Source organism: Melospiza melodia, chromosome 1, assembly GCF_035770615.1.
Source record: "Melospiza melodia melodia isolate bMelMel2 chromosome 1, bMelMel2.pri, whole genome shotgun sequence".
In the NCBI taxonomy this organism is placed as follows: Eukaryota; Metazoa; Chordata; class Aves; order Passeriformes; family Passerellidae; genus Melospiza; species Melospiza melodia.
This window is the reverse complement of record NC_086194.1, coordinates 46452683-46480474: the sequence shown is the minus strand read 5'-3', so window position 1 is coordinate 46480474 and position 27792 is coordinate 46452683. Positions and strand designations below refer to the sequence as shown.

Genomic DNA, 27792 nt, shown 5'->3' with positions numbered 1-27792 from the left:
CCTATTGGTATGGTCAATAAAAGGCTGAAGTGCCGTTGAGGAAAAGAGGCATCAGCCCTGAGCAGAGGTGACACTGGGGATGCAGCACCGGAGCACTCCAGGCACAGGGGCTCCAGACAGACCCAGCCATGGCTGAGAGGAGCAGAACATCTCACAGTGCAGGCTGAGACCAGGCTCTGCCCGAGATCAGCACTGTTTGAGTGATGATCCCTGCAACAAGCACACACAAAACTGAAGCAGCCTTCAGGTGTGAATCAACTCCTAAGGAATGATTTGGGAACAGTCTGCTCCGAAGCACAAAAGGCACTGCAGACAGCACATCTAGAAAAGCTGAACATTTTATTGTCATTTAAGAGTAGTACACCATTTGTGATTTTAGAAATACAGACTCTTTGCAAAGCACTGAAACACAGGTGCCTTCCAACTTCTAAAACCTACATTATTCTAAGTCTTACAAATCTTTTATATTAGCAATACAAGTTTGGTCTTTGCTGCAACAAGTTCTTCACCAAAGATGCAACAACTTAGTTCTAGACTGCAAGACAACTGAGCCAAGTTTCAAACTCCACCTGCCATTGAGCCACCAGAACCACTGCTTTCAAATATTGAGTCTATGATGTTGTTGTACTTTGTGCCCATGAGGGAGTTCCACCTTTGAAAATTTTAAGTTAGGAGGATTTTCCAGTCAGCCACCAACTGGTATTTTTCCATTACAGCATCTAGAAGCAAATGGATACCTTGCAAGTACTAGTGCTCATGAACAGGTTATGTTTACACAAAACCCAGAGAGGCCTCCAGAAACATTCAAGGTTAAAATGAACAGTTGCAAAAGAAAAAAAAAAAAATCTGTACATATTTTCAGTCATAACACAAGGGAACACTGGAGTATCAGTGTTTTGTGTTCTAGCTTCAATAGTGACACCTGTGCTAGCCCTAGTAGTATTCTACATGTTTGTCCCTTCCCCCCATTTAAATTTTATACTCGCAATCTGAATATACAGCTGTACTTACAGGAAATATTAAACAATGCACAGCGCCTTAAGCAAGTTCCATGTCTGGTTTTGAACAAACCATATAAAATAAGTGACAAAATAGTTTAAAATTGGTCCTTATTTTTATACAGCTTGGAAGCACTAAATTTAAAGACACACATTAACCAGCACAAATTAGTCAGCAGATTTTTTTTTTTCTTAAAAGAGTGTGTTACAGTATCATGCATGAAAAGCAAGCTGCTGCTCCCAAGTAGAAATTCAGAGTTTAGACTTACTGCTTTCTTCTCAGGCTGTTATTCCCTCTGTCATAAATTATTTCAACATAACCAAGGATAGAAGCAGCTGACTAGCAAAACCATATGAAATTCATCTTTTATGTTGTGACCCATTCTTAAAGTAATGAAGTACTTTGGAACTTTAGCATAAGGAAGGTTGAATAAACACTGCAAAGGACTTTTACATTCTTTGATTTTGTTTACATCTTCAGAAAGAAAATTCTACATTTTAACTCGCTAACTACTGGATTTTCATATGGAGACTGTAGTATTGAAACAGTGCAAGACATTTGCAACTTCAGGAACATCCAATTACACTGCCCTTTCACCCAAACAATGATTAGCAGAATATTGCATCAGTTCTAGATAAACAAGACAGGACAAAAACCTCATTTTAGAATAGCATTAAGATTCAAAAATCTTTCATATTTAGTGAAAAGAATCCACACACGAATATGCACGAAGGACTCTTTAACACAGACTTTATCACAATGAACGTAATCCAGCTGTAAGTCTGGACCAGGACTTTTTATTGGTAAGAAGCCATATTTGTTCAGAGATCCCTAACAGATGTTCCATTAATAATGCTTCAACATTTGGGTATTTTGAGACATGAACAGCATCAAAGCTCTATCCTGTCAAGGCCAAAAAACCAGCTGGAACAACCCAGGTGGAGCATAAGCTTAAGCAGTCCACTTAAGCTCCAAGAACATTCCAGACACCAAAAAGCTGGCTTTTGTCTTTGCATTACTCCAGTGAGAGTGGAGCCCTGTCCACTAATGCAATATTCCAAAGACCATTGCAACTAAGACTGCCAAGTCAGGTCTCAGTTGAAAGCTCCCACCACCACAGGACACCGTTTCCTTACCCCTGACCCCCCACTGCCAAGGAAGAATGTTCATTAGGGCATTTTTGGTGTGGAAAGCAGGTCAGTAGAGACTCCAAGTGTGGCTTGAAGAATCCTCAGTACCAAGCCGCTTTCCACACACACAAATTCAGTCCATCTTCTCCTTCTGGACCAGCTTGGGTGCATCTACGAAATCCTTGCCATTGTAAAGGATGATAGCAAAAGTTCCAAAGCTGGCACTTCCCCAGAAAAGCACATAGGCCAGTGTCTCAGTCCATGTATCACCTGAGAAGAAGAGTCAGATAAACCTTTTAGCTCACTATCTCCAATTAGCAGACAGTTTTACTTTAGGACAAATGCAAATATTTCAAGCTCTCCCTCAGAGATTTGTTGCCAAAGCAAACCACAAGCCTTTCACAGATCTTCTTCTGTTTCCTTACCTTGGAATATTTGTATTTGCCACACAGTTCTTGGAACACACTGAACACAGATCTACGGAAGCCAGTCAAGAACTCTACTGGCAACAATGTTAGAAAATTCAAGGCAAAAGCAGAAGGCAAAAACCTTCATCACTCCCAACACAGATTGAGATTAAAGGGAAATCCACCAGAACCAGGCTTATGCCTGTATGTGACAGCTCTGAATTGTCTTTCTGCCCAAGAAGAGAGGTATTCCTCTGGGGCTTCATCCAGCCTACAATAAAGCTACAGGTGCATCTACATTTGGAGATAATCAACTGTGCCTTACTTGACTTCTACATGAGTTTTAATATTGTTTTCTACAACAATCATTTTTTTCCACACTAATGATACAGTGCTAAACCTCAATCTCCAGAGCCATGTTCAAGCAACCTTTAGAATGACTGAGAAGCAATTCTACACTGAATAGTTACTGGTAGCCATTTACAGAAAGTTCACAGAGAAATAAGCCAGTTTTATACAATCAAACTCAATAGTGACTTACCAGCCATTAGCAAACAAATAATGCACATGGAGAAAGCGACCACCATAATAATAGGCAACTGAGGAAAGAGAAACAGAATAATCACTTGATACAGCAATATGTACATATGTTCCTTAATTTCTTTTAAGATGGGTAGTACTGTAAAGCTATTACTTGCTTTGCTTCTCAATTCACCTGCATTGAGGTACAAATAAAAGTTTGGATAGTTCCAAAATCTGGAAGACTGTATTCAATCATAATGTTTAGAATTGAAATACACCTCCTGTGCATTAAAAAAGAGGTTGAGGCTTATGCTTTGCTTATAATGCAAATAAATACACCAGTTAAACCCATTATGTTCCCAAATCCCATTTCAAAATAGAAAGGGAAGAGTGAAAAAAGTGAAAAGAGTGGGGGTTTTGTGTTACAATCTATGCTTCTGCATGAAGTGTGAGAAAAGAAGTCCACAAGATTCTTCTGCAGAAGGAAACAGTCATTGATAGTGACTAATAGAATTTTTCCCCTTCCACCTGGTGAAGCATATTTGAAAAAAAAAACAACAAAAAAACCCAGCAGTTTTTCCAATACCTCAAGGACACTCCATTTTCTGTCAAGGGAACAGTCTGGGTTTAATCCTATAAGCAGGTGTCACAGAAACATTACCAGATTACAGGGATGCTTCATGACTAACAGACAAGTCCTACTCAGGCATAATGAAGCCAGTGACTGAATTGTTGTGTTTCTCTTATTACAAATAAAGTCTCTATACTCACAGCTAAGAACTTCCAATCTTTCTTGACATGTAAAGGACTAGCAGGTTCTACTTCATCCACTGAATAATTTCCAAGAAAAAGATCAATCGCATCCTGGAAGAGAAAGGGAGGGCAAGAGTTAGAATGCACAACAATGTTTATCCCATACATTTCCCCATGGTTAAAAACTTTACTTACTTGTCTAAACCCATCAGAAAAGTTGTTTTTGTAGTAACGTATTAATGAGTTCCAGCCATCCATTATTAAGCCCCACTGAGTTCTCTTCCCAGTTCTGCAAAAAGAAATTGTGAACAATATTTAAAATTTGTGAATGCATTCAGGACTATTATTTCAGATTTACATTCTGTCACTATCCAGATGTGTACTACATTAAATGAACACCTGCACAGGAATACATTTATCTAGTGCTGCCTTTGCATTATAACCACACATACTTGTAACAAAATTGTAAAATAAATTACACTTCTTTCCATCAGACAACATAAATGTGCATCTTCATGGCACACTGCCTTGGTTTTCATTTCCAGATAGCCTTTATGTTCATATAAACACATCATGGAATCTGGACATTTTAATCTGACTTTTTACCAACTGAACCATTGCAAAAAACTCATTTACAGCCTAAGCCCCCAGATTAGTAACCTTCTCAGATAGGAGAACTTGAAGAAAATCCCAAACATGCTCAAAAACCCAGAAGGCCCTTACAAGAAATGCTGACTTGCCTTGTGTAATCAGTCTTTAAGGCACCAGTTCCAGCATATTGTTTGGCACAAGCATTAGCATTATCAGCCCATGCTGTGAAGAGGAAAACGATAAGAAATATTAAGGAAGTTATATACTCTCTGCAGAGAAAAAGGCATTGTTTGAACTCTATAAACAGCCTACCATTTTTGTAGATTTTCTCAAAGTCTGCCTGCTCTTCAATTCTCTGTCCCACATGCAGAACACCAAGTCTCTGGAACAAAAAGCACATTGAGGCTTGCTAGGAGTTTGATAGAAAAATTAGGATTTGCTTTCAAAAAAAAGCTGTATTTATCAAACTTGAATCTAGTCAATGTGGCTCAGGTAAGTAGTACAGTAACTCCACTTTGCAAGCTCTTACTGGAGCATTCAAATGACATTTCCATTCCAAATGGAAAGCCTCTCTCCTCTTCCAGCCTGTCAAAGAAGAGTAAAGCATTTACCTGAAGCTGGGCCTGCAGAGACCTGCGTGCCAGCAGGCTCTGGATGACGTTAGTGCGATCCAGGCAGTCCATGCAGTTACTGCGGAACGTTCCTTCCTGCTGAGTCACAGTCTTACCCTCCGAGTCAACTAGAAAGTAACTAACACACACAGCACACATCTTTAGAGATAACAGTCCATAGAAACCACCTGGTTTCACAAGTAAATATCCTAACAACCCAACCACAACTGTCCTGAGCATTTGATGAGCGCTCAGCCATGTCTTCAAACTTTGATGTCTCCCTCAAATCTTGCCATTCTAGGAAACAGCACCAATGGGTGAACATTTAGCAATCTCAGGGCAGTATTCACTCCTACCATTCAGAAAGTCAATCAGCAATATTGAGTTATATGCTACTGGGAAGAGCAACTTCTGGTACAAAATCAGGGACTTGTGGGGTTTTTGTCCAGTTATTTTAGTGTCCCAGCTCCACAGATACAAAAATCATTAGCAGAGCCTAGCAGCAGAAGTAACCAGATTTGTTGGTAAGTTGTCACCAGTTCAACCCAGTCACCAATGCATAAAAAGTCATCTAACTTGTCAGGCTCATTTCTTCCAGGAAGGTACTCAGATTTTTTAAGGGTGCTCACAAAATATGGAAAAATCTGCTACAGTCACATGCTATTCTCTCCATTATATGAACATGAGGGGGGAAACCAGATATTCCCCCTTGAATATGCTAATTATTACCTCCATTTTTTAAATCCACTAAACCAGGTGTTTCCAGTGGTTGATGACACACAGCTCATTTAAAATACTGAACTGCAGACATGCATTACAATAAAACAAATATTCCAATCTACTTATCAGTTGGATGTGCGAATGGGACAGAACTATGCCTGCCCTGCCAGAGCACAAAACTTCCAGTTTTCTACTGTTTTACAGATTACAATCCATAGATTAAGTTACTCCAATATGTAATTATGAACTCTGGATTAGCATATATCCATTCTTACTGTAGAGCATTTTTATCAAGAGCCTCAGCATTTTTATCAGGAGCCTTAGAAACACAAGAATTTACTTTGATTAACCTTGTTTTTTCTTTTTAACTGTAATTTTCACCGTTCTTGAGCTAGTTTTGTTACACCATGTTTTACATTGTTGAAGACTACAGTGACAATAATACTTGTGAAGTCTTCCTTTTCCCCCCAGGTTCTGGCTACAACAGATATGAGGATAAGATAGTTTTTTATTATCCTATTTAACTAGAAATGTTTGTTCTGAATGCTGCATGTCCTATAGCTGCTCAAAAAAAATTAAAAAACTAACAAAGAAGACCTCCACAAACCCAGCTCTCCTTTCTGACAGATCTTCCACAACTGGATTTAGCCTGCAGAATATAAGAGTTGTTTACCTCCCAAGGGGTTGCAAAACTATTTTCTGTGAAGATTAGAACTCAGACTTTTCTGTTCCTATTTAAGCAACAGTCGTTACAAATGAAATAAAACAAGTTAGAGCCAGCCTTGAGAATGAGTCTTCAATTTTATATCTTGTTTTAGAGATGGCTTCTTTTAAGTTTCCATTTCAAGGAAATCTGGTTATTTTCTATGCCTCCAGTGGCAGCTGGCAGTAAACAAGTTAAAGGATTCAGCATTAATTCTAAGAATAAAGGATCCTTGCTATATAGGAAAAAACTGCAATCTTATTTCTCCTTATTTGAGGTGCTCAAAGTCAATTTATTCATTAGGTCTTAATGAGTTTTTAAGGCTTGTGGTAGACAGAGAATATTAACTACAAGCTGATGAATTTATATCATTCCCATAGCCATCACTCCAGGCAAGAGACTTTATTAACAAGACTCTTATTCTAGTCCACACCTTACCCCATTTTATTTTGTCAGGACAGACTATACCACTGCTAGTTTTCTAATGTTTTAGCTAATCTACTTTGTGCTTTAGTCACAAGGCTTCAAGAACAGGAAGGAAGCAATCAGAAAAGCAGAACAAAGTAAACTACTTCCCTAGCAATCTACAGGTCTACAAGCAGCTATGACCAAAAACCCACTTGTGGAACTAAAGATTTAAATTGATTTGGATATTTTGTGTATTTTGATATGACTACAGAAAATAAGAATGTGTTTCCCTGTGGGTTAGTTATATTAGCAAGGGCTAACAACCAATGCCAATGCAAGGTTTGGAGCCACAACAACGTGCGTTAGAGAAAACACTTTTACAAATGCCTGTGGAAGGAATATCCAGTGTTTTACACTACAAGGCAGAACGGTTTGCTGCCAATGCAACCTGGAATTACCATGGATGAAAACTAACATAATCTAAAGAGATTTGCTTTTAAATAGCTCCAGTTGTATGCACATTCATTTCTTTGTCTAAGCTTCCACCCAACCTTACAAAGGCAGCTCTTGCCACAACTCAGGGTTGCTGCAATTCTCAGACTCACTTTATGGAGAGGCAATGTGGGCTCTACATCCAACCCCCAACCACGTGTCTAACCTTGCACATGGTGTCAGCAAGACACCAGAGACATGGGCACACTAATGCACACAGATGCATCTTCTTCACAGATGACTACAGAAGCTCTGTATTACTGTGCCTTAACGCAAGACAATACAAACTCTGAGAAGTTGTCTCATTTTAACAGCACAGAGGTGAAAGAACTGCAGAGCCTCACCTGAACTCATCTTGCTGGTCTGCCAGCTGATCCATCAAAATCTGAAGCCGATCCCACCTCATCCGACTGCACTCTTTATGGAAGTCAAACGCCACGTATCTGTTCAGGGAGAGAAGTAGTTTTTCCAATTATGTATGTACTGCAGGTTACAGAAAATTCTACAGTAAGAGCCTGATCTATAAAATAGGTAGTGACAGAGGACTTGTTTTTCTTCAGAGATGACAGAGCACTGGTAAAATCTGCAGTTGTGCTGAAAGTCATTTTCCTGATGCTGCACCCTTAGTGTGAATGTTGACACCATTTGAAATTCTTCACAAAATGCTATTAGTCTGGGGAAGCACACATTGTGGTCCAAGTTCTGTGTATGTTCCATTCAATGTTCTGGCTAATATATTTCCTCCAGAAAGTACAAAGGGGATACAAATCTTAACATCTTTTTTTCCCCCTCACCAGGGTTCTTTTGTTCTCTGTTCACTTTGAACTAGACACAGGTGTTGAAATCCAACATTTTTTGCGGACATAATTCCCTCAATAAGTTTAGAAATATGAGACAGGTTCTGTTTAAGCAGCTAACCTAACTGTCATAAGAAAATTAAGCAGCTACTGACTTGGAACAAAATTTCAACAGCTGATTTCTGGCAAGAAGTACTCTAATTGAGTGGTACTTGATTAATTAAACATAACACTCCTCCCCTCAAGCATTCATAACCCAAACCTTATTTGACAAGATTTCAGGACTATGCAGGAAGAAAGATGAACACTGAAACAAGTAACTGAAGTCTCAAGTTTGACTCTGGCAGGTCAACATCATCAAAAACAATTAACCAAGAAAGTGGATTTTGATAGCAGTACTAAAATAGGGCTGCCAAATACCACTTTTAAACATACACAGTACATCACCAAAATGCACCTTCACATCTTGGTTTCCACCAGATGACTTTATACCAAATATGCACAGAATAAAAAAACCATGGCACGGTAATATCAAGGATAAGGTAGAGGGGCAAACAGCTGTGTGAGTTGGATACAAGCTCTCCCTCCAGAAATTAACAAAAGCAAGCACAGACAGGTGGTAAAATTGTGTACTGCACTCTGTATCCCACAAAGAGATGGAATTTCCCATAATCCAAGTGGATTTTCCACTCTTGGCCCATTGTTACACTGAGCTCCAGGCATTTAAATTGCTTTCTCCCCTTACTGTTCCATCCTGTTTTGCTCACACTCAGCACTCCCTCACTAAGTTAGCAATGTAACCAAGTCCTTTTGCCAGAAGCTAGCTCTACAGGGCATGACTTTCTTTTTCCCAAAATGCAGATGATCTCCATTGCATACTATGGCTCCAATACTGGAATTACCATTGCCTCTTAATTTCCTTCCTTATTCTGTCTGTGTCCTCTCTTAGGAAGTTACTTCATAAATATAAAATGCAAACAAATAATTTGTTTGGTAAAGGCCCCTGAAGAGCTGACCACTCTGCAAGTCTCAGAGGGAATGCTTAACTTGTAACACAAAATGTATCACTTCATGTCACATGTACCTGACCATTCCATTTGCCATGCTGTTCACCATTTTTGAAAAGGTTTGCTCAAGAGGCTTCTCTGAGCCTTTTTGGTTGACCTGCGAAAAGGGAAAACAAAGAGAATTACTCAGAAGCCTGCTTAGAAGAACAACAACTTTTTCAGGAAGAACAAGGGAAAGCATACCAAGTTGACAATCATTTGCTTTCCATAGCTAATTATTTGTGAGTCAAAATGTCTTTGGAAGCCATCCATCTAGAAGAGAAAGGAAATGGGTTGACAGATGTACACTACTATTAAGATCTGTGCTTTACAAGGAACCACCATTATAGTATTTTTGATGATTCTTATAACTGTTTGATGTTCTCTATTGTGCCAAAACATTCCCACTTTCCTCCTCCCAGTCCATTCAGTTCTCCTCATTAAACACGCTACAGATAAAGAGTATTGTACAGATACTAAAACTGCTGCAGACTGGATCCAAAGAGAAACTATCCCACTGATGCCAGCATTTTTTTCAGCCTTTTAATTCATTACAAGAAGTACAAGATTTCTTGCTATTACTTTTAAAAAAATAATGCTTAATCCAGTATTGCTGATTTTTATTCTCCTGATTACAGTTTGCAGCCCTATCACACAAACATGAGCCCAGTAACATGTCAAAACCCCAAGACACAAACACTCACATACATGGTTTACTGACTTGCTGATCTGAGGCTTTGGTTTATACTTGAGGTTTGGTCTTTGAGACCAGAAAAAAGGAATAGATCCGCGGGTCTGCAAAAGAATGGTAATGGTTTTAAACAGCAGAATTTACAAAACCCACCTGACATTTAAAAATAAAGCAGATAGGTTTATTTTGTTAAACTAATTCAGTCTGTTTGTTTAGTTTATGCTTTTAAATATAGATTGCATATAAGATACACAAACAAGACAGAGCTATCTATGTATCTTTGTTCCTTACAGTGACTTTACCTGAACAAATGATGCTTTGCTCCCCTTGTAATGCACAATTTGTTCTGTCTCCACAAAGTTAGCAGCGTGCCCTTCTGAATCAATACCTGTGAAGGAAAAAGACCATGTTAGCTGGCTCAGCCTGCCTGCAAAACAGTGACAGCACATCAGCAAAAGGATTCCTACCCCTCCCTTTTAAGCTCTCACAGGAAGCACAGAGTTGCCTGACAACATAAAATTAAATGCAACCTTGGTAAAAGTTTAATATGATCTGCACCAAATTTAAGCAGAACTGTGCTTCTTCGAGTTAACACATGTTGACATTTCTAGCACTAGAGATTCTAATTTAATAGGAAATGAAATACCAGTGCTCTGACAACAAAATATTCAGAATTCTGTAACAATGGTACTGCAGAAATGGACAAATTTCTTCAAAAGCATTTATGTTGGGACTAAGAACAGAGAAAGTAATTTAAATTCATTGCCCTGTTTGCTTTTTAACTTGAAACAATTAAAGAACACCACTTAGGGCTCCCCTGCCAGCACCAGTGATGCTCTTAGCTCGATTTACTGCTAGACCAAAAGAGCTACTACACACTTGCACTTAGCATCAATGAAAACAGCCATCTGCTAAAAATCACTACAAAACTTTTGCAGTTATGTCTTAAAGACCTGAAGAAGAGTCTGTTTTAATAAATACCAAAAAATGCTTCAGTTCTTAATATTTTCTTTGGAGGAAGAAGCCCAAGACAAACTAAACAATGTTTTCTCATTTACTCTTGAAGGTAACTTGGATGTGCAGATAGAACACATATTATTTTTCAAATAAATCAGTTTTTTCTTTTACCTCTTACATAGTAGCGTACACCAGCCCTGAAACAGCTTCTTCTGGATATAAGCAGCCAGTCAAAACACTTGCCATTAATAGAACAAGAGTGCATAGTGATAACTGATGAACAACACTCAGGAAAAGCTCCAACGTTTCATTAGGATATTTTTATACATCAAGGTAGGAAACTTCAAGGAACCAAGAAACTACACTCAAATCAGTAAACATTTGTCACCCCAACAACAGCTGAACATTAAACTTGAGAGACAGTAACAGTATTAGGATCAATATGCACATTGCAAAACATCGCTCTATGGTGATGTCACTGATGAGCAAACATTAAAGTTGCTGTAATTTTGAGAAGATATGATTCTAAAGAAGTTTATTCTGGGTCTTATGGTCCTAATTAAAAATTAGGAATCCATCTCATCCATAATTTCATTAGACTCCCTTAAGAGTTTCTTGCCCCTATTGCTTTTAAAGATAAACAACTACTTCAAAATTACCCCTTCAAATTTTTTTCTAGGCTTTTAGAGGAGTAAATATCTTGGGGTATACATTTTGTATCCATAAGTGCAACATACATCGCATCTACAAATGCCAGAACTAGCAGTAAATAGACTGGCTTTCTAATCTGGGTGAAGAAAAAGAGAATGAACACACATGAAGACTCCAGTGTGAGCTTCTCACACAACAGCAGTTTCCTGTAGCCCAGGCTACATACCCAAAGTGCCAAATGCACCTGGGACTACCCAACAAACAGGGGCGAGGACAATTAGTTTCAGCTTTACTCTTGTTTTATGCTACTTATAGTGGCACTTATTTGGGACTGCAGTAAGCTATCAAGTCTTAATAGAAGCCAGCACGCATGAAAATTTCTCGTAGATTCACCAGTTTGCATGTTTTGCCCCTAAAAACTGAAACCTATCATTTTAAAGCAAGCAAAAGATCAAAATGGTCAATTTTTAAATTAGTCTACTGCAGTCTTCTCTTTGAGGGATCTAGATACTTGGTCTCAAGTGAAATTTAGGCTCTGTATCTATGATTCAAATGGGACATAAAGCAGCTGTCTCACATGAGCACCTCAGCTCTGTTATAGAACACACCGATTTCATACATGAGTCATCTTGATTCCTGTTTGTATTTATGCCAAAACTGTTTGTAAACAACCCCCTAAAATATAATACAAATTGTCCTCATCCAGAATGTTCTCTCAATTCATAAATTAAGGCTGAAAAATACCCATTCCTCTGTTTCCCTGGAAAATTACTGCCAGGTCCTCTACCCTTTAATTCAACATTTGTACAGCCAACAGTATTCTGCAAGAAAGGTTACCTCTAACATTAGCTGCTTAGCAATTGTCAGCCTATTTTCTGTTGGCAATCTGTGCTCACTTAAAATGACAACTTGCTATTAGCAACTTCCACATATACAGATAAGGACAAGACAGAATTTACTGTTCTTTAGAAGGGCTTTGGTTTGGAGCAGCAAGGTAAATACTAAATGTATTCAGGGCTTCAGGTGATTAAAATCTCAACTATCCAAGTCCATTTTTTCTCATCACTGCAAGACTAGAAGCCCAGCACACATAGTTGAAAAAATATATTTGGGTTTACATGGGGAAAAAAAAAAGGGCAACTTTGATATTATTGAACTATCTGCTAGTGGTGCTGTAACAATTCTGCTGTGGGGTCTTCCTAGCATTTTTACTGCTAGAAATCCCATTTCTTCCAATTCCTGAGTTGTCTAAAGTTTTGCTGTAATTTTGTTTTAAACAAATATTACTTATGCTAATTTTTTTGTACAGTGAAGAAACAGACTGAAGGAAGGTGTTAATTGCAGTCTGTCAGTTGTTAATTGCAATTTACCCAGAACCAGCAGGATAAGGATTAGGGTGTTTCAATGTCTCCCTTTTGCTATCTTTCCTTTGTCTCTCTGCCTACTCCCACAACATTTTCCATTAAATGAAGTCACAGGGAAGGACTGAAGATCTGCCAGCTGCTGACAGTCCTATCAGATCAACTGATTCTATCTGGAAACCATTCCCTGCACACACCTGAGGGGCCTTTGCAATGGATGAACAAAGCAAACATGGCATGAGTTGCTCTGTCCAGTCTTGCCAGTCTTTTTCCTACTGTCAGTCCAGGAGCAACTACCTGGGACTTACTGTTTATCACACACTGCCTCCAGAAAGTGTTCAGCTTCCTTGCAGCATTCATCCCTTCTCAAAAATAAACTCATGACTGCTTTGCTAAAAAGGCTGTTTCCCAAAGTGTTGGTGCAGGAAAAGCAGCTGCCCAGGAAAAGCATTCCAGGAGCCTTCAGCAGAACTTATCCTTTTAGTCATCAACATCCATAAGCACTCCTTCAAGTCAAAACTGTCCTCCCTTCTTTTGTATCTAAATTAAATGCATCCTTATAGCAAGATAAAAAAGTACTAAAGCTGATGGGAGAGCATCTGCCATATTAATCTTAACCTTCCTATTGACAGTTATGCAAATACTTTAAACCCATAAAGCAGAATATTCCAGGGAGTTAACACAGGACTAGACTATCAAACAATATGTAACACCCATATATGAACAAACTATAACTTATTTGTGACAATGTAACACAGGACTAGACTATCAAACAATATGTAACACCCATATATGAACAAACTATAACTTATTTGTGACAATGTGCTGTATGTTATAATTGCCATAACAATTAAGCAGCCTCACAGCAGCCATTTTGTTACTGGACCACCCATTTTGAGTACACAGTTTTACACAACAAAAGGATACATCCATGCATCACTGGTGTAGCAAACCTATGGATCTGAAAAACACAAACACATGTGAAAAATATTAAACACTAGTAGCCAAAAAAGGTAAGCGAGTAACCACGCTTTGCCTAAGGATTTTGTGGTAGTTTCATATGCTTTATATAATTTACTTTTTGTTTAAGGTGAAGCATTCCTTTCTGAGGACAAAAGTTCAGGGAAAACAGCAACATATGCAATCCTTATCAGTAGGAAGAAAAAAGTAAAAGTCTAATCCTAATTAAGCAGCCTAGACAAAAAGCAAGCTGCTTTGTCCTCCCTATACATGGCATTTATTCTCCTACAAACACACCAGATATAAAGCAATACTTGCTGAAAATCCTTTGACATGGTGTGTTTGCTTTACCTCCACAGAAGGACATATGCAGAGACAGTAGTTACAGAAGCCTTCAGTAAGATGCATTTTTATGTGATTAATGCTCAAAATGCCTGCTCCAGGGTTTTTCCTATATTTCCATTCCTGAATAACTTAATCTTTCAAGAAAACTTTAAAGTTCAATACTAGAAGTCAGAAATTCCACACTTAACATTACCTAAAACTGTTCCTGCATCAAGACACCTGTAATCAACGAGAGGGGAAGCATGGCTAAAAATACCAGTTATCTCCCTTTTCAGCTTCTGTGCTTTGCCCTCTAGGTCTGTTTTCACTAGCCAGCCACACTTGATTTTCCTTTGCTGTTCCCACCACAGCTTCTCTCTCATTTCCCAAGCTTTATTTGCATAGCACTATGCAAACTTTAGACCCAGTAATATGCCCCTGGAATATGTACAACAGCCCTTCTCCAATTGCTATCTTCACATTCCAGAAGCAGTGCACAATCCAGCCTTTTGGAACAGCGCTGTCTGATGCACCAGCACATCTCCACAGGTTACTGAGGCAGAAATAGAAGCCGTGCGTCACTTGCTTTGATAAATGCAAAGCACTGGTGGAGAGGGGAGGCTGCTGGAGTGCAGGCAATCCAAGGAGTTTAACAGACAGAGGAGGTCTCTGGCAGGAAGGAGCTTAGACAGTCTGGCCATTCAGGTGCCACAGCTGTGGCTCGTGGTCATGCACTTGTATTTGCTGGACTAAGTGAATTCAAGGGTTACACTTCATTTGAAATAAACTGGAAGAATCTAAATTGTCAGTCTCACTCTCAATTACCAGCTTTATGATCTGTTCACTAGCAAAATGGAATATAAACTGCATTCATAGAGAATGATGTGAGACAGTCTTAGGGAAAAAAGTGATGAACTGGACCTTGCCGATACCCAAAGATAAATAAGTAGCTAAACTTCAAAAACTTGAAAAGCATACACTGTGCAGTGTAACTTCCCCTTTGGTTTATATGAGCAGCTATCTTCACAGCACAGTATTTTCAAATACTGACACTTCCAAAAAAGTAGCTTTCTAGAAGTACTACTGAGGGCATTAACAAAATTGGAAGTCTGAAAGTAGAAGACTCACTGCGCTAAACTAGATGATGATTAGCCATGTTACACTAGATTCTGGCTGTCTGAAAGAGACAGAATCACAAAAAGATGTTGCATACTTATAGCAAAAGTATATTTGTTCCCTATTACCAGAATCATTACTAAGTGTTTACCTCTGGTTGAGCAATAAATTCTCTCAGAAGGTGCCCATTCCATACAAACCGTGGATCTGCCTGCAGTAAGAAACAAAAAGCCAAGATGATTTTAGAGATTGTCAGTTCTGCTTAATTCAACATAAAGGCAGTATCATAGCATTCACAGCATCATGTAAATTTACATGAACGGGTACAAATGGAGATGAAGTTCCCTTCTTTCATCAGTAGCTTTCATATCCTCAACTAGAAATCTAAATTAAGATTGAAGAGAGCTATTCTTTTAGCTGTTCTTAAGGGTGTTGCATGACACTTCTAAACCACTGACAACTGAGCTGCAGAACATAATGCATTGGTGCCTCTACGCTGTGGTTGTTTCCTTCTACCAGTACTGTTGTAAAAAACAACAAATACAGATATCAAACAATTACACCCACACTCCAAACACAAACCAGACTTCTCTTGCAGAGAAAAACTGGAGATGTTCAAAATTGCCCTAATCCTTTTGAAGAGCCATTATACTGCAGCCATGGTCATATGAAATTACACTGCAATGAACCATATGATATCTGAATTTACTTGTAATTGATGTTTTTTTACTGTACTTTGCCTTTCAAACAACCTTCTGAAATGACACAATTTTAAGGCAAACCAATCCTTTTGTGTCCTTGCTCTCCCTGGCAAGAGCACTGCCTGAGCAACATTTGATGATGCAAAACAATCCCCAAACGATTTTCCAATATTAAAAAACCAAACCAAAACAAAACCCCATCAATACATACACAAGAAAATTTCAAGTTCAAATTGCATTTGGCTGCTGTCTTTAAGACAAAAGCAGCATACTAAATTCATGCTTCACACAAAGAATTGGAATACTTCAGAAAGAATACAACATCCCAAGACTGACAGCCATAAAACCTGCAGATCTATCCCAAGTTATCCTGGAAAAGAATATGACAACTTATTCCACTTTGGATTCCTTCCCCTCACTCAAAGGAATTACTTGCTTTCTCTCAATTGCCCAAAATGCTCAGCTCCTTCTTGTAATTTAGAAGTGTTCAATATGAGAGGCAAAATTTAATTTCTTTTGGATTTTTCAAAATCAGTTTAAAGTACACTTTAGGAGGTACTTCCAACTGCCGATCTGGAAGTGTGACAGGAGATCAGAACAGATCTCTAGAACGTTGTGCTGCTCACAAGCTACGAGACTTGTGTGGACCAGTGTGTTCAGACACAGCCCCTAACAGCTTGGAGAAAACACCAGCATTATTTAAACATCATCTGCATCAAACTGACTGACAATTTTCAAGACACAGACACGAACCAAACTCAAATGCTTACCCTCTCTAGAAGGCTCATCTCCTGGAACTCTGGACTGGTGTTGGCCAGCCGCTGCAGGGTGTGTGTTAGGTCGTAGGTTGTTGAGAAGTAAAACCCGTCCACGCTCAAGACATGGTTAAGCATTGATAAAAATACTTTATTGTCCTGCAACTGTTGGGATGAGGAAAGAACAAAAGAGCTGTCAGATACTGCTATCAAAATATTTTACTCTTGTAAGCTACCACTACTTTTTGAAGTGATGAGATGAATTTTGCTAGTGCTCTAGCAATACATGACATCATCCAGAGATTACCACACAAGAAGGAAAGCACGAGAGTGCAATTCTGATACCAGTTCACTGGTAACTTGCAGCTAGCACACTGCAACCAAATTCTGCAACAACAGTGGAGAGCAGAGAACAGTATTCCTGTGAGGCAAATAGCTACTGATATTAAACAAATCCTAACAATTTCCAAGCAAAAGGGAAACTGTTGGTTTCCCTGAAGACTATTCAGTCAAAAAAACCCCAAAAAAACAAGATGGTAAGACAAAAGAAAAGTTATAATCTATGCTCTGGTTCAACCTCACTCCTTTCCTGAAAAGGCATCAAATTCCCTTCCAGCTCCATTGGTTAGATACCCTGACCTGCTCTTTATCAATCCACTACAAATCTGTTTTAAAAAAATCTTCCACCTATCTCTCTCTCAAAAAGGTAAAAGTCAAATTTTCCCTGCTGAGTAATTCAGTAATTGAACAATTCCATAAAGAAAGCAAGACAGATAAGGTGACAGCTATGCAGTTTATTGTAGGGGCTGTCAGAAGAGTAAACCTCTGAGAAAGACTTAACAGAAGCATTAGGAAGGGTGTACCATTTAACAGAAGCAAAAATGCACATCCATAAACTGCAACGATATTCTAAGTTGTACCATGTGAGTTTGTCACCTTGAATTTTATATACTTTTTATCACCTTGACTTTATATACATCCATACCCAAATATTAGAGCCATTCTAGTAACACGAACAAAAGCTGCAAAAGGCAGGCTCCACACTCCCCTAATCAATGTACCTACCTGAATATCAGTTAAGTGCAGCATGGTCTTTTTGTAGGAGAGGATGTCAAAGTCTGTTGCTTTCCAGATTGCATGACCAAAAATCTCACCTACTTTTTTCCTTTTTGTTATTACAATAAGATATGTGCCTGTAAATCAGAAAGAACAAAGTTAAAAAAAAAAAAAAAACAACAACAAAAAAACCCCAAACCTGCATGTATTAAGAAAAGCAGCCTATACCCATATCAGAGAACTGAAACCAAGAGGACTTTATGTTCTTAAGTGTAGCAAAACACACAGGGCTGGAGCAAAAGCAAAATGTACTTTCTAAGCTACCTACTTCTCTATGCTCAGAGATCTTGAGCTGCTCACTAAGTTTAAGGAACTTGAAAAAAAGCAGACAACAAAGTGTCACCTACTCTTACTTCTGATCAGTGACAGTCTGAAAATCTTCAGGTTTGCCAACTCAGAAAGAGGCCAATGCTCTTGAATGTGGTTTGAAAAGCACAGAGTAAGCCCAAAATACATGAAAGGAAGTATGCTTCAAAAGCAAAAAAGACTATTCAACTTATCATTGGAGGAAAAAAATATTCCTCCTAACAGATTCAAAACTGTACAAAGATTTGGGGTTCTTTTACCTATTTAAGATAGGAAGTGTGCTGTTTCCCTGGCTGCATGAGTAACAAAGCAAAAAACCCACCCATAATCATGGACAGTTCACTCAGAGCAATTAATTTACACTTGCTGGTGAACACAACACAACCATATTTCTAAGCACAGTGTATTTTAGTATCACCTTGTTTTTGAAGAAAAATTTTACTCTTAATACTGCAATAGGCAAAGAATAATTATATTTGTTAAAGATGCTGCATTGCTAGACACAGGGTCAGTTTTACAGTTCTCAGCAGTGAACTGCCTAATAGCACTAATAAACAGAACATTTAATTTAACTAATAACATCTTTACTTTGACAGCTGTATGCTAACACTCGGTGCAAAGCTCTGGGGGACAGAATGAAAAAACCCCAAGCTTTTAAGAGACTTAACATATTCTATATTTTATTTAATATTCAGGCAGATGAAAAGTAGTCATTACCAAGCCTGTAAGTGATGACAATTCCCCTTTGGGGTAGTTCAGTTTCTAAGACACATGTATCCATTCATTGCTCTTACTCTGCAAGACCACAATTCTTTAGAATATGGGCATAGAAAGTTCAGCAGTTTTAAGATGCTGTAGAAATCACTGCATTCAACACAATGACCCTTTGCCTCAGTTGGGAATCCTGCAGTGAGTGATCTTTAATCCCTTCTACATATGGGGATTTTATTCAGTATGTATACTGCTTATTACATCATTTTTCAGAGTATTTCAGTCTCAAACTCTACCAAATTCTACAAAAAGGATTGTTGGAGCAGCAATGCTTACTTTCCCAAAAGCTTACACATTATGCATCAGGTGTATTCATGACACTGGCTGCTTAGACCTGACCATTGAGACACTTAGAAAAACTGGACAACTTATATTATCCTAGAGCTCTCTGAAATTAAAATTGTTCCAGTCTGCCCTTGCCCTTTTCATGCTGGATTTTCTTTGTATTTGTAGGGCAGCTGCAACACAATCACTACTTGAACAGCTGCATCTACTTGTCTATCCTCCAGTCACTCTCAGCTATTTGTGTACCATGAGTATTGATCAAGCTTCACAACACACTTGACTGTTGCACCAAATCCTGCGGCTCAGATTAAAATAGTTACAAAGAATAAGCAGATGAGCTTCTTTGCACTCATTTGAAATGCATTCCTTATAACTCAACTACCAGTTAACCCTACCTTTAGAGTACCTCCTGGTTTAAGAGTTACCCACACATTCATCATAAAGTAGATTTGGATGCCTCCATCCTCTAGAAGCCACATGGAAAGCCTATCATACTGATGAAAGTGCATCCTCAGATACTTGCAAATACTATTTTTGCCTTTAAAGCTTCTTCAGCAATCTATTTTGTCTAAGTATTTTTAAAGAGCAGAGTTCTGTTCTCCTTACCTGCCACCAATCGGATTGTTCCCAAAATGCCAAATATAGGCCTTGTAACAGCTGAAGGGGGAACATCTTTTTTAACTGAAAAGCAGAAAAAAATAACATCAGAATTTCAGGCTACTTCTTTCATGACTGTATTGGAACACAATTAGAACTAGGTTTCTTCAGCCTTCCTTGTCAAATCAAGTTTTGCTACAGTATATTTATAAGTATATAAATATATTTAAGTACAAGAAACAAAGCATCAGAATTTCAAAGCCTGATGGAGCTTTGGGAGGAGGATCTAGGATTCTAACCCACCTTCTAACCAATTCCTCATGTTTAATGAAACTAGTCATTCCATTAAATGAATTCAAGCTTATTTTCATGATAGCATAGCAAGTAGATTCCTCAATAATGTATTGTCCTGCCAGCTTCCAGAAGCTTTGTTTTGAAGCCATCAAGACACAAAGGATAACCAAACCACAAGTGCTTGTGCCTCCCAGGTCTGTTTGTATCTTCTGAACCTTAATCTATTTCTGTCTCAGAAGACCTAAGCTGTCTCTGCAAAACTACCAACAGCAGCACACACATGGCAAGGGACACAGTATTCTAAACAATACACCAAAAGATCCAAAAAGGATCCAAATCTCAATTAAAAGTCTTACCATGTGTAAGTTTAATCTATCTACATTTCTAACAGAAGGGATTTTAGAGAAATTGAAAGAAAGTAAAATCATTCCCCAGAATGAAGCATTTTCCCAGAACTCAGAAAACTGAGAAGGGTAACCCTGCAATCTTCTTTTGCTTTAAACACCTTGCAGGTTCACCTGATAAAAGAGCAGTAGTAAGAGAGATGCAGACTGACAAAAGACTTGGGATCACTATCTTGACAGTTTTGAAGGAGAAATTGAAATAATCTACTATGATACCAAAAGTATCAGTGGGATGGGCACACCGTTCTTACATGAAGGATACAAGAAGCCTTATAAAAGGGAGATAATGACTGCTTTTATATTACTATTACTGTAGCATTTCTGTCTGTTTAGAGATCAGTAATACTGTGCTACCAAACTCCTGAAGTATCAAAAGGGAAGTCACCCAGTGCCTTCATTTTACTGTTATTTAATCAAAGTTCTTTGTTTCATACTCTTTTAAAAATGTAACTAAAATTTTCAAGACGTCATCAGGCTTAAGACTCTTCCCACTGACATCTGAATCTGGATTTGCAACACAGAATGAAAATTTCTAGTAAGAAGTTTTTTTACTGTTGCTATTTCTGGAGGCATTATGAAAAGTCAGGTTTCAGTTTTATATAAAAGACAGCACTGGGACAATTTGCAAAAGCTGAAGAATGCCAGTATTCAATCCTTTCCCTGTTTGATCTTGAGCTTCTAGCACCAACCCCAACCAGCCTGGATGAGTCAGCTTCCCCTGTTGTGATGGACAGTCTTACCAAAGAACAGGCAAGCACTATCACCCTGGGAACCCTCAGCATCAAACCCACAGCCAAAAGGCATCTGAAACAAAGCTCTGCAGAACAGAATGCAAAGCACTGTTTTAAACAGTAACAAAGTAAAAACAATTATGTCAGTATTATCTCAGTAATGTCCTGAAGATCTTCTTGGACTCCTAGAGCAAAACAGACAAAAAGGACAGAGAAGACTGTATTGAGAAATACTGGTGAGGAGATTCACCTGTAAGAGTGACTTCTGTGGAGACTCTGTCAATGGCAAGCACATCATCTGCTCCATCATCACAGGCTTCCACATAGAACTTCTCTGGCGTTATATGCCTGTAAGAGGAGAGAGAGGAAAAAGGAATTAGTTTAGCAGAACTTACTTTGGGTTTGTTTATTCTTCACCAACTGAAGACAGAGCAATCAATTTCACACGTTATTTCAGCTGCAAAATAACAAAATTTTCACTGGATTGCTTCTCAGGCCACTGATGTTGGCAGTGGGCAAAAGAAAAGCAAAAAAAACCCCAAGTCCAGCTCATCAGTTATTGCAAAATTCACAGCCTGCTTAACAATCTTAATCCTGTTTTATTACCATAAGGTAAAGACATGGAAGTAAATTTGTGTACATAGTGGTCCACTCTGATTCCTGTAAGCTTGAACCATACCTGATAAGCCAAAACCTAACACAAAGTCAGAAGTTTTTAAACCAAAAACAGATCAGACCACATCCCTAATGCAAGTCTAATAAACATAAATTGTAAACACACCTGTTTCACATTAGTGTTGTAAGTATTGCAAGAATCCACTGGAAACAACACAGAAATGGAAAAGTTCAAGTGGCACACGAATTTATTGAAGCAGGGGTCTCAACACTACCATTTCCCAGGTGAGTTAGCCAGGTCTACATAACCCACATGGCATTAACAGGTACCCCTGCACCAGACAGACAAGTCACACATCGACTTCCTGTTCACACCTCATGGCCATCTTTGCTGTCCTTCCCCCCAAAACCAGCACAAAACCCAATGCTAGTCATTAACAGTTTTTAGAAGTGTTCCTTAAAAACACACCCATTGTGGTAATTGCAAGAAGCCAGACAGGTTACACTGTGCATGGATAGGAGGGATATGCAGAAGTGGCTTGTAGCCATACACAGGAAATGCTCAAGAAACAAACAAAATGCCCCAAACACTCTTAAACTATTGCTCTTGACTCTTACAGTGATTTTCTTAGTTTAAGGTTTGACAAGACATGGGGTCAGAGTTTTAAAATTCTTGTTCTGGTAACAGGGTAGGTATTTTTAGGCTCCTTCTCCCTAAACAGATCTTGCATTTCTACACATCTTTTATTTTTTTTAATGCTTCGGAAAGCTGAATTAGAATCCTAATTTAGATCAGAGGAGTCTGATAGCCAGGTTTGGTAGCAGGGTGAGGGGGGCTACTACAGAACTGGGTGCTGTGAGAAGCTGCTGGAAGCCTCCAGTGTCTGACAGAGCCAATCTCAGCCAGCTCCAAGACAGACCCACTGCTGGCCAACGCCAACCCACCAGTGACAGTGGCAGCACCTCTGGGACAACATATGTAAGAAGGAGAAAATGCTCACCACAACAGCAAAATCAAGCAGCAGAGAGAGGAGAGAGAACAGGAACAACCCTGCAGACACCAAGGTCAGTGCAGAACGAGGGGCAGAAGGTGCTCCAAGAGCAGCAGAGATTCCCCTGCAGCCCTGGTGAAGGCCAGTGAGGCAAAGCCGTCCCTCTGCAGCCCAGGGCACAGACCCACCTACAGCCCTTGGAGCACCACAGCAGAGCAGGGTGATGCTGGGTACAACAGGGTGCTAATGACACCAATGCTGGAGGTTTGAGGAGAGCAAATACTGAACTGAAAAAACCCACCAAACAACATAATACAACAAACTGTAAAGCAATTAATAGTTAAGTGTTTATTCATTAGATAATTTAACTTCATTATAGTCTATGAGTCCTAAAATGGGAAACATATCTACAGTATTTCCTTTGTAAATCAGCATCCTTAAATCTTTCATGTACACATATTAAATGCTTTATCTTTGAAAATAAAACATGAGAGTAAGAACTATAAATATGCAGTACACTGAAGCCTTAAAACACCTATTTTACCTCCATTGCTTCTGTTTTTGATGAAGTGCACATGAGCATCCCCAGCTCTTTAGGGGAGTTTCACAGCAATAATGGGAGCTGTCTTCATGGCAAAAAGCAAACATGCTTACACAGATAGAACAGGGGCAAGAAAGCTTAAAGACACCTACAAACACTCACTTTGGTAATGAAGCAGAAAAGAAAAGAGGATATACCATTTAAGGCGCAGTCAGAAAGCTACTGCTAGCTGGCAGGAGGCAGCAGGACACATTTTTTCCCCAAGAGAAAGCTGCAGCTCATTGGTTTAGTTGAATGCTCATCTTTCTGTGGGATGTCAGCTGACACACAAGATTCCAGCTAAAACAACAACTGGGAAGAGACTCTATGAAGTTCAATATTGGATCTGTTGTGCCATTAACACAGATGCTTATGGACTCTTACTCATCTGAGCATCTCAAGCAAAGTAAGTTGAAAAAACACATTAACTTAGCAGGTCACAAACAAAGTGCTGAGAACTACAGTTTCAGTTTTTGAACACTCTCTATGAAGAGCACAACACAGACAAGACATCTACACTGACTGTACAGAGCACAAAAAGCATTTCCATCCATGATAATATTTTTAAAAGCTGCTCCTTACACTATAAAGTGCAACATGGCCCTGACACTACTACAGTCTTGGAACAGAGATTCACATGCATATTGGTTAAAGCCTGTTTTTAACCAACAGAGAAGCAGCTTACAAACCTCAAATAATTGTCATATAACAAATGTTGTCTTTATCACACGCAAGAATAACAATTTCTCCCTGAAGAACAAGAAGTCTTTTATCTCAATATCCCCAAACTGAAAAGAAACCAGAGAGAATTAGGGCTGCCACTGCAAATCATGCTGTTCTCTCAATGTGTGTCATACATCCTGCTTTGCTAGATCACATCCCAGCATTTCTCTCTCTGAAATCCTAGACCATGTTATTTCCTGCCACTACCATTGCTTTTAACAACTTTATCATCCTAATTTCCTTTTATACACTGTCTATAGTTTAAGGAAAACTAGAAGTTCATGTTTCACATTTATTCAAAGTCCTCTTCCCATGGCACCCTCCAGGACCAAATTTGGTGACAAAAGTGTAGTGGAGAATGTAAGGCAAATCATCCCTGCTTTCAGCTCAATGGACCAAAAAGGCTTCAGCAGCTTGCAGCAGTCTGAAACAGAAATGTTGACTCTTGAGTGAGAGGGCAATCAGGGGTAAGAGGAAATGAACTTACCAATCTACAAAGTTGACAGAACCTGAACAAATACTACACTCTGGGGGTCATCTTTAAAAACTGCCTTAAATAAAGCTGTGCAACACAAACAGGAAAGCCTAAGGCCCTGCAAGATACTGAACTTGTGCTTCAGAAGAAGTGGGATAATTAGTGCTCTACAAAATCTCCAACAGAAAGATGATTCACTTAGTCCTTGCCTCATTTGTGCAAGAAGTTCAACATTTCCTAAAATATAGTTGAGGAAGAGGCCAAGACTCCAAGCAGTTCCAGCCCAAATGGTGATTTACAACCTCACCAATTACCAGAACTAGCTAGTAGGCTCATTCACACTTAAATGCATTTTTCTGTCCTAAAATTGCTAGAGTCAAGATGATTTCCTCTCACTTGTCTTTCAGAAAGGAAACTGATGAACACTGCATGCAAGAATTGGTTCATCTCCAAACTGTGCTCACCAGCAAGCCTGTATGTCTATCACAAGTTTAGACAGCACACATGCTCATTTTGATCATCTGACAGGGAGATAGTAAATGGTGAAGAAAGGATCATTCACAACTAGAAACTGCAGATTCATTCTATTTTTTTAAATGAAATAAGGACAGATGAAAGTCCAAGTGACAGTATTGTATAAAAAAATAACAATCAGGAAAGCAGTATTTCATAGAAGCCCACAGTGTCTGCAGTTATGAACTGGTTTTCATACACCCAACCACATTCTGGTTTTGTATAAACTTCCTCTGTGACAGTGGAGCCTGCCTTCTCCTCAGCTACATTGTCTCTGCTGTCTAGCACCATACAACACATCAAGGGCTCTCACCACCTTGCTGTGTCACCATCTTGCTTCCCTTAGAACTTAACAGCATGCCAAATCTTCACAACATTTGAGTCCTTCTATTTCCTTTTTTTTTTAATTGAAGGAAAACTGACCACCGTTATAATGAACTATTTCTCAGTACTGCTAAAGAAGAAAGGATGTGATAAGTGCAAATGTTTTACATTTTTACTATAACTCACGTTACTCAAGAGAGGAAGTATTGAAGAACTGCAATAACCAAATTCCCATTTCAAATATTACTGAAGGTGACTTGAATTATTTTGATAGTCTTCTGCAATTGAAACTGTGTAGACTAATGCTTGAGATAATGCAAGTCAGTAGATTTCATTCCTACAATTCAAAGTTGCAGGGGAAAAGTATTGATTCCATAAGAGAGACATTAAAAAAACCCAAAACCAGAACAAACCACTGCTTGCTTACATCAAGTGTAAAGTCAGACTCCTTTACAGTTGTGAGATAGTATTTCTTTTGTTTATGTATTTGTTGAGAAGTTTCACTTCCTTAGTTATGCTATAAAGCAGCTCTGTGTATCATACAGATGATGCACAGTTGCATCCCACACTTTAATTAGGCTGATCTTACACACAGGAATATTCCTGTGCTCAGATCCAGCATGACAGAGGACCCAGCATGCTCTAATGGCCACTAAAGATAGTGCTTCACTCAATATCACTTCAGCCTTCTAGGCCTCAACAGCCAAATCCTTACTTCAGTAATTGATTATTTCACCATAAATACTTAACATTGCTCTAATGCAGGAAACTTTGATGTCAGCCTCTGAATACTGTAATAAAGCAACCCAGAAGCACAGCCTGTACTGCACAGAGATGCATTTAGGATCTTGAGCACAGCAAACTGCTCTGCAGTGAGATACAGGATGATAGCTTATGCAGAGTCCCAACAGTATGTTAACTAACAGAGTGAACACACTGGTGGTTTCAGCACTCCAGAGATTCCAGATTTTCTAGGTGAGCAGGTGTGCTAATTATATGTCTCCCATAAATATTACTCCTTGAGCAGAAACAGCTCAAGGAATTGGAACATCTCCCATGCAGCAGTAGTTGCTGCAGGGAGAAAAACCCCAGGATTTAGAAAACTAATGGAAATACCATTTAAAAACAACAAAGAAAAGGCAGGTATTAAAGGCTACATAGTGTCTATTTCTACTGAAGTTTCACTCTAGAGGAAAATAATTTACTGTATAAATTAATGTCCTGCTCAACCAACATCCCCGAGCTTTACCATGACAGCTGCTTAGATGGAGCAGGAAGAAAGACTAGCTAAAAATCCCTTTCTATAAGTGTTCTTCAAACCCAAATGCCCTTTCAGCCCTCCCCCAAACACACACACGAGTGGAAGGCACTGTGTTCCAGGGCAGTGGCTACCAAAGACTGACAAATACTTTCACAAAGCATGTGAGGCAACATAACTACAGGCAGGAGGAGTTAAATCTGAAACACAGCTAGGGTCATGGACCCACAGGATACTGAGAAGGCTATCATCAAGGTAAGCCTTCATCCAAGCACAAAGAAAAAAAGTGATTTTAACTGAGCCAAAACAACAGTCAGAATTTGCTCTATTCTGCAGACACGTGTCCTTCAACAATCAGTTTTAAATATTAACTGGACTGGCAACTCCATTGCCAGCAGTGGATGCAATACCTGCAATAGCTGTTTGAATTTTACAATTTATTCCTGAGGCTACCAGAAGAAGTTAATTAAATATAGCAATGCCAGAGGTGACAACTGTGGATAGCAGTTTTCAGGTTCATAGTTTTCCCAATAACTGTTGCTGTAACTCAGTAAGTGCCACAAGCAGGACAAATGCCAGACATCAGCTCTTTCACTGTTACCACCTGAACTTGAGTGATGACACAGGTCAAAGCACAAGGGGTGTGAACCACTGCTTTTGATATGGTGGAGAATACAAGGGGTTTGTTCTGAGAGCTAGAACCTGTGGCTGGATGTACAGAACGGGGCCCTGCAGAGCACAGCAGTCAGGGAAGCTCCATACAGACTCCCCAGAAAAGGGGCAGCTGCAGAATCTGACCTTATCATCTTGAGAGTGAGTAATCAGCCAAAAACCCAAACCCAAACACTGCCACTGCTAAATCCCCAAACTGAAGTCTAGCCTGGAGTTTTCATGAGAACATTCTCCTTTGACCTTGACAAGCTGGTAGGTTTGACTCATGACACAAGTTATGGCCCTTATCTTCAAATGCTGGTAGAAAGGCTGCAGCCACTATCACAACTTGGTATAATGACAAGAAAATAAGCTCATTTTTCAGAGCAGAAAACAATTCTGTTTTCATGTTGATGAAAAAACTCATGTTAAACTACATCCGAGACAGCCTTGTTCTAAAAA

At 39.0% G+C, this 27792-nt stretch overlaps 1 protein-coding gene across 2 annotated transcripts in view; it reads right to left on the bottom strand.

Annotated features, from left to right (window-relative positions):
• Positions 1-320: 320 nt before the first annotated feature.
• The window catches only part of SACM1L (SAC1 like phosphatidylinositide phosphatase), a 29223-nt gene continuing 1751 nt past the window's right edge, over positions 321-27792 (bottom strand). The window contains exons 2-20 of one of the 2 annotated variants that reach the window (XM_063156628.1): positions 21450-21547; positions 19780-19854; positions 17761-17888; positions 16711-16860; positions 15391-15450; positions 13767-13800; positions 10999-11100; positions 10173-10258; positions 9888-9974; positions 9384-9452; positions 9218-9297; positions 7681-7779; positions 5014-5152; positions 4715-4784; positions 4552-4624; positions 4007-4100; positions 3830-3922; positions 3078-3135; positions 321-2399 (exon numbers count right to left, since the gene is read on the bottom strand). In XM_063156628.1, coding sequence (XP_063012698.1) covers positions 2263-2399; positions 3078-3135; positions 3830-3922; positions 4007-4100; positions 4552-4624; positions 4715-4784; positions 5014-5152; positions 7681-7779; positions 9218-9297; positions 9384-9452; positions 9888-9974; positions 10173-10258; positions 10999-11100; positions 13767-13800; positions 15391-15450; positions 16711-16860; positions 17761-17888; positions 19780-19854; positions 21450-21547 — 1732 coding nt within the window. In that variant the 3' untranslated portion in view covers positions 321-2262. Of the gene's footprint in view, positions 2400-3077; positions 3136-3829; positions 3923-4006; positions 4101-4551; positions 4625-4714; positions 4785-5013; positions 5153-7680; positions 7780-9217; positions 9298-9383; positions 9453-9887; positions 9975-10172; positions 10259-10998; positions 11101-13766; positions 13801-15390; positions 15451-16710; positions 16861-17760; positions 17889-19779; positions 19855-21449; positions 21548-27792 lie in introns of those variants that run through there. The other variant, XM_063156636.1, reaches the window with a different exon arrangement.